The sequence below is a fragment of the Alosa sapidissima genome, chromosome 16 (genome assembly GCF_018492685.1).
Source record: "Alosa sapidissima isolate fAloSap1 chromosome 16, fAloSap1.pri, whole genome shotgun sequence".
In the NCBI taxonomy this organism is placed as follows: Eukaryota; Metazoa; Chordata; class Actinopteri; order Clupeiformes; family Clupeidae; genus Alosa; species Alosa sapidissima.
In genome coordinates this window covers 8,469,283-8,476,263 of record NC_055972.1, presented here as the reverse complement: position 1 = coordinate 8,476,263, position 6,981 = coordinate 8,469,283, and the positions used below count along the sequence as shown (strand labels likewise).

Here is a 6,981-nt window from a genome sequence, read left to right as displayed (position 1 = left end):
GGGAAGACATTAGGCCTCTGGGCCTTTCTGCTGGCACCAGCCAAAGAGCTGTGATGCTGAAAGATTCAATATTACAGTGAGTACTTAGCCTGACGTTGTCATACTCAAATTCTAGTCAGAATATGAGTCTGATACTGCTCCATTGGGACGTAATTATGGGGCGTGCTTCAACCGATACAGGGGGGGAATGCCTCTGCACTCAATTGGATAGACCTAACCAATCAGAGCAACAAAATAGCTTACCGTGAGGTGTAGGAAGAAAACACACGAACCATCCTTCTTTCTGCTCCTATATCCCCTCCGTTTTTAAAATAATTCTGTTGAACAGTGATATGCTACAAACATGTTAAACAGCTGGGAAAGGCTGTCGCAAATCCCTCGAACAGGTGGTCAATCAGAGATTTCAAACGAACGAGGGAACATGTCACAATGCAACAGCGCTGTTTTCCCTTGATGAAAGTGAAACCACCAGTTTTCGCACATCTCAACTTTGGCCAAAGTTTTCAGAAATAATCGTTTTCAGTGATACAAACTCATTAAATAATATGAATTTTCCATATGGTCTTAAAAGCCATGTATCCTTCTAGCCACAGCGTTTTTGTTTCAAACATAAGCCTAATCTAAGCGTGCTCAGATGACGTGATAGACCAAGCGCTGTTGCTCACCTGTCCATCATCGTAAAGCCTGATTTGATTGGTCCGCCTGATTTAGGGCGAGCATACTTGCCCCACAATGGAGCAATGCCAGACCGAACTTCCCGTGGGGCGGGACTAAGTTCGGAATGGCACCCAGGCTAGTGAGTACTAATATACAGACTACAACACTGGATACAGTTTACAGTGGTCATTACAGGATCTTCCAAAGTTTACACATCAATTTTTTAATTAACTCAATTTTTCCCCATTATCTGACTGCAAAGAATGTATATAGCGGCATTTTCGGTCTGCGAGTTTGCATAATTTCTTGATTGTACATTTATTTATTAAAATTTGGGATGTATCTGAATACTGCATCATATGAGTAGACAAACTACTGTACACATGATCAGCTCAGATGCTTGAACAAAAAGTCTTGGATTTCTTCAGGTTTTGGATGGCTAATATTCCTATCAATTTTCCAGAGAATTGTAATGCTGTCCTGCCTCTCTCAAAAATGAACTTGGATTTCTACAACCTTCAATCACAACCTTCAATCACTACAATCACTACAGCTGTCTATATGACTAAGACATACAGCGCAAAATCAGTTCAGTCCATGCTGTGATAGAAAGACTGGGATATCATCAAATCTCGGTTGGCAACGACTAATTGACTGGAGAATTCTGATGCTGTCCTGCTTCTCCCAAGAATGAACTTGGATTTCTACAATCTTTTTGTGGTAATCACTGGATTCCAAAGGCAATTTTTTAAACCGATTAAGGTGTTTTGCATATCTGGAGTATAACAGCTGTAGACACTTAGGTTCGAGGGCATCCCTCTTACTGAGAAGATCCTCATATATCTGATCTGCTTTCTCGATGTCGCCTGATTGAGCGTATAATCCTGCAATATTCATTTTAAACTCCTCTCTGTATGGGTAAAGGCTGATGACCTCTTCATAAATGTCAAGGGCTTTCCTCATCAATTCCTGATCTATGTTCCCCCGTGATTCCAAAATTTTCCTTCTATAACAATGAGCCAGCTGCTTTTTGGTTCCTTTTTCAGACGGGTATTTCCTCACTACCTCTTCTGCTAATTGTAAACCTCTATCCGATGAATCATATACGCGGAAGAAATGGAGAAGATCTCCAAGGCCATCTTGATTGGGTTTTATCTGTTGGACTAGTTTTTCGGCCTCTCTCGTAGTCTCTTCTGTCTTCTGGCCAACCGCTGCCAAAGCAACCAAGTAGAGAGCTGACATGCGAAGATTATCTGGATCCATTGTCTTTGCACGTTCAATTTGCTTTATAATTTCTTCATTCAATTGTTCATTCCCTATACCATAATAAACTTTATACTTGGCCATTGCAAGGCCTACGTGCCACTCTTTCCTATCTGGGTCTCCTCTCAGAGCCATTTCAAAGTTAGCTACAGCTTGCTTTTTCAATTCATACTCAAACTTCACCTGAGTCCAGCCTTTCTCCCCATATACCTCTGGATGCAGTTCACACCCGGGAGGTGCAGGGAAATCCTCCTGGAGCCGGGTCACTTCCTCCAGAGAAGCGTGGCACTCCGGCAGCTCCCCCAAATGGTAGTGCACCCAGACCAGGTTAGCCTGGTTGACCAGCAGACGAGGTCCTCTGCCCTCCGGTTCTCGCTGTTTGAGCACCACCTCAGCCTGTAGCAGGCGTATCAGTGCCTCCTCTGCGGAGTCTGTGATGTGGTAGACAATGTAACCCAGCAGGTTGTACAGGTGACCCTCCCAAGGACAGCCACCACCTTTACGAACTTCCTCCAAATACTCCCTCAGACCTTCAATACGTTGCCCCTTGCTGCCACTGAGGTTCCAGGTGAAGTGGCACTCAAGGCTGTCTAGCTTTCTCCTCAGAGGAGTCTTGAATGAGCTATGGAGAGAGAGAGAGAGAGAGAGAGAAAGAGAAAGAGAAAGGTGTTATTGTATCAGCCATTTGATCCCTATATAATACATGGATTACTAGTTGCATTTGTTTTAAATATAGACTTATGTTTAATTAAATGGTTCTGATAAGATAGTCTCGTAAAATACTTACTCCATGATGGCTTTCAGTAGTGTGGTCTAGTGTGTTGAAAGAGTATGTGTTGTGCTCTCCAAACAGCTTCTTTCAAGTGTTTAAAGCTTTCAACAAACCTCCAGTATATATTGGCCCTCACCTTATCTAGTAAGGTCTAAAGTCTACCGCTTATCAAAGTGATCACGTAGGCCTCCCAAAGCATAATTACATCATTACATCATTATAATTACATCATTACATCATCAACAAATCACCAAAATGTTATTATCCCCCCATTGGGATAACACATTTGACTTGACTTGACTTGACTTGAAATACTGTTTAATGCTTACTGTTTGCTTTGGGTTTTGGGTCTTTTATGGGTGAAAATAAGCAGTTGAATTCACATTGATGATATACTTACTGTATATATCACTGAGGCTTTCTTAGCCACAGCCAGGCGCGCCTGCAGGTGTACGTCCGTACGCACTGTGCGTACCATCAAGCTACTCAACAACAGAAAATGTCCCTTGTGAGTGTGTGTATTCACACCAGATTGGCCTACCATACCTTCCCAACTATGCACAGTATCCCTTTAGCTGCATGACATTAGGCTATTTACCATTTACTAATACGTAAAGTTAGTGAACACGTTATCAAAATTAACGTGCACGCATTTTGTTTGAGCAGGAGAGAGAATACGCACGCAGACACGCAATAGGCTACTTGTTGTTTTCTTTTACTCGGCTATTTATATATGGTTATCAGCACACAATGTTGAGCTAATTAACTAACTCAATACTCATCATGGATATCACAAGTTTAAACAACGAAAACAGAAAGGATGGAGGCAGCAAAGCTAGGAGTTATTCCAGATGGGCAAGAACAAGGTAGGCAATTGGTGTGCTTGTCAGAACGTTAGACTGCACTAAAGCTAGACGTCACGTTACGCTAGAACAAAGCTAAAGGTAACTTTAGCCTGTTCACGAGTGATTTTTTTTTTGGGGGGGGGGTGATGGGTGTGCGTACCGTAGCATTAATTCCTGCAGGCGCCCCTGGCCACAGCTATGTTGTGGCCTTTGACTATAGGCATATCTGAGTGGTAAAAGCCACATTTCTGTCATGTCTGACCTTTTCTGAAGAAATTTAAGTAAAGAGACATGAATAAACAAGTTCCTTTAAAATATAGATTGAGGAATAGAGAGAAATTGCAGAGAAGAGAAATTAAAACAGCATGATGAAGCAACAGGTGTATGTTCCTTCTCTTTATAGAATCATGTAAGCTATTTTGAATAACAACATCCTTTCTAATGAAGGGACCCAGTGCTGAATTTTTCACTATCAAAAAAATAAACTGTTAATAACAAACCTATTAAACACTTGATGTTTAAAGACCGTGTAAAGAGAACGTCTCTTCTGCCAAAGTGCACCACATACAACACCCAAAATATGACATTAAAATAGCCTGTAGAATAAACATCGTCATGCACCTCTGTCAAGTGCACAGGTGTGAGCGTTCGTCTCGGGATAAACATTTGGACGTCATCCCCTTCAATTAATGGGCTATGGGTGCCTTGAAAGCAATGCATTTGGATTGTGTCAAAATCAAGCCCAACATGCATTGCTTGGAAGCCCCCTCAAACGAGGTCAGGTTTACCATATTTACTGCGCATGTGATTCAATAGTAAATCACGATATATTGAAACTGAGCTGATCGAAATGTCCTCCTGGGTTGCGGGAGATGATGACACACTGAGTTTCCACTTATTGTCCCTGCTCTGCCCTTTTTTCTCTAAAGAAACTTCTGATATTCATTTGTCCTTCTGTACACTTATTTCGCTATAGGTAGTTAGTAGAAGCACGAAACAGCAATGCGTAATAGCGTAGAGGAGAATTGAAATTTCAACATTTTGCAACAAATGATTCTAAACCTGCCCAGATCACGTCAGATTTTCTTGCGCTGCCGTTAATGCACACAATGGACACAAAACACAAAAGTCTCTTCTACGGGGCTATTTATTTCATTCACGATTAGAGTTTTTGTTGTTGTTGTTGTTGACGGCCCATAGATCCGGGGCTATCCCCAGAGGATCCGGGGCTATAGCCCCGAATGCCCAGGTCTAACGACGCCACTGTAGTCTGGTCTATTCCGTCAAGTTGAGATCTCAATAGCATTGTAAGAAACTCTGTGAGGCTACATCTGGTGATAACGTGCGTTCTAGGGTATCTGACAACGGGAAATTTAGCCACTCTGAGCATGACATGCAACTTAATAACCTGCGCATTGATTTCTCATGCCGGGACACGCCCAAACGTTGATGGAGCGCTAGTGTTATTCGTGGAGGACATGGCAATATACTGAAACCACTTGGAGCCACGTTTGCCATGTAACCATCAACCTATTCCGAGCAAACATTGTTTTGAGGGGAAAAAAACTGTTTATTCTCGTTTGGTGCACGTCTGCTGGGTATGTCTACAAAAGGTAAGCAACAGCAGCATATAAGATATATCCAAGGGGGAGCCTAATATATTCCATGGCCCGGTAGAAAAAAGCTGTACATCATTGCATTAAGTGGTAAATCACTGGTAGCAGTCAATGACCTTAGCATAAAAGAGAGATGTGGGCTATCGGATGGGTGCCACCTCGCCTGTGCAAATCCAAAGACATCTTTGTGGGATTGGGGGGGGGGGGGACCACCGCATGCAAACTGGTCTTTATCACTGTTGCAATGCCATCAGAATGTAATAGGTTGTAATTCGATGAGGATTGTTGATATTGTTTTACCAGGCACGTTTGGCATGGCACATCTGCCTGGTGTATGCTACTTTTATGACCTCCTGTAGGCTACTTATTATGTCTTCATCCAAGTAATGATGTTAATACTACATCTGAAACTGAAGCAGAATGAACGAACGAACGAATGCATCTGTTTAGTAGGCGACTAACGTTATCTTGCTTCTGAACTCTAGAACTTAACGCCTAAGCATACTACTGCAAGTGATGGCGAGACGAGGAGACTTCTCAGTTCTCACCAGCAGATGGTGCTATCGGAGTAGCCGGTTGTGTCCAATAACTTGGTAACATAGCAGAAAACTCTGAAATAGCTACGAGCTGAAAACACACTCACTTCACTGTTTGTGTGAGTGTTATCCAAAGTCAACGTCAGAAATATGTTGGCCGTAGTAAAGGTGACATTTTGTCAATATTATAAAACGTTTTTATATAAATATCTGAGAAAGGCAGACTAAAAGGTAAACTGAATTTAGCCAACAACCAATTGTTTGCATGTTTCAAGGGCTTTGTTTTGACATCTTTGTACTGACATCTGACACTTTTCATCCTGTGTCTTTGTTGTAGCATAGTCTGCACTCATTAATACTAGAAAATAGTCTATATTTTGTCTCCTCTTGAGTAGGCCACCTTGGCATGGTGTGGTTGGCATCCTTGGTTGAGTTATGGTGTTTGGAATGTTTTAACTGGTCTATAGAAACTCAGCAGATGAACTGACAGAAACCTGTATTCCTGCAGTGCATAACTGTGGTCAGCAGGTTTCATAGAGACAGAGGGCTTACCCTGTGCACTAGTGCCTGTTATCCTTCTATGAACCCAAGAGCTTGGATGTGTGTGGTGTCATGCAACTGTAGAGGGGACAACATGGTGCCATTTTAGTTGCAGTGTCTATTAGGAGAAAAAAAAATAGTTCTAAGTTGCACTGGCATAATGGATTATAGCGTTTTTTACCAAAATGCAAGTACACACACACACACACACACACACACACACACACACACACACACACACACACACACACACACACACACACACACTACATCACAATATAATTGTTTTGCATTGAATCTCTGCCAAGTGCCTTAAGATGAAAATCTCAAAACAGACTCATGCAAAAGCCCTTTCAGAGATTGCATTACTGACACAGATGTTCATTTTTTGTTCCCCCGTCCGTCGCAAACAATGTTCCAGAGGATTTGTGTGTTGGCTCTCTGACCATCCCTCCATATTAAAATAGGACCGTCTTCCCCAAGGCCCTGGAAGTAGAGGAAGTGAGAGGCTGGAATGAATGAGATTTGAAATATGGTTTAATAGTCAGAAGCTGGGTATAGCTTTACAGTGGAAATTGCAATGGAAGGGAAGAATGCTTGTCATTTCCTAAGAAGGAATTTACATCAGTTGTTGTGGGTTAGCTGTTTTTAAAAACAGGCTATCAGGGTTCAGACTGCTGTGCATCTGTTTGGTTTACACCGCCTGGACGAACCTAGCTCAGTAAAAGTTGGTATGCAGCTTCAGGTCTCCC

The 6,981-nt window shown here is 42.2% G+C and overlaps 2 protein-coding genes across 2 annotated transcripts in view; one reads left to right on the top strand and one right to left on the bottom strand.

Annotated features, from left to right (window-relative positions):
* Positions 1-766: 766 nt before the first annotated feature.
* On the bottom strand, positions 767-2,322 carry LOC121685052 (interferon-induced protein with tetratricopeptide repeats 2-like; the record flags this gene model as incomplete). The annotated part of the gene is made up of 1 exon (XM_042065309.1): positions 767-2,322. A coding segment is annotated over one exon (1,080 nt), but the record flags the coding sequence as incomplete, so codon positions are not given.
* A 2,526-nt stretch (positions 2,323-4,848) lies between these two features.
* The window catches only part of ablim1a (actin binding LIM protein 1a), a 61,822-nt gene continuing 59,689 nt past the window's right edge, over positions 4,849-6,981 (top strand). Inside the window, exon 1 of the mRNA XM_042064814.1 lies at positions 4,849-5,150. Coding sequence (XP_041920748.1) covers positions 5,138-5,150 — 13 coding nt within the window. The 5' untranslated portion in view covers positions 4,849-5,137. The remainder of the gene's footprint in view (positions 5,151-6,981) is intronic.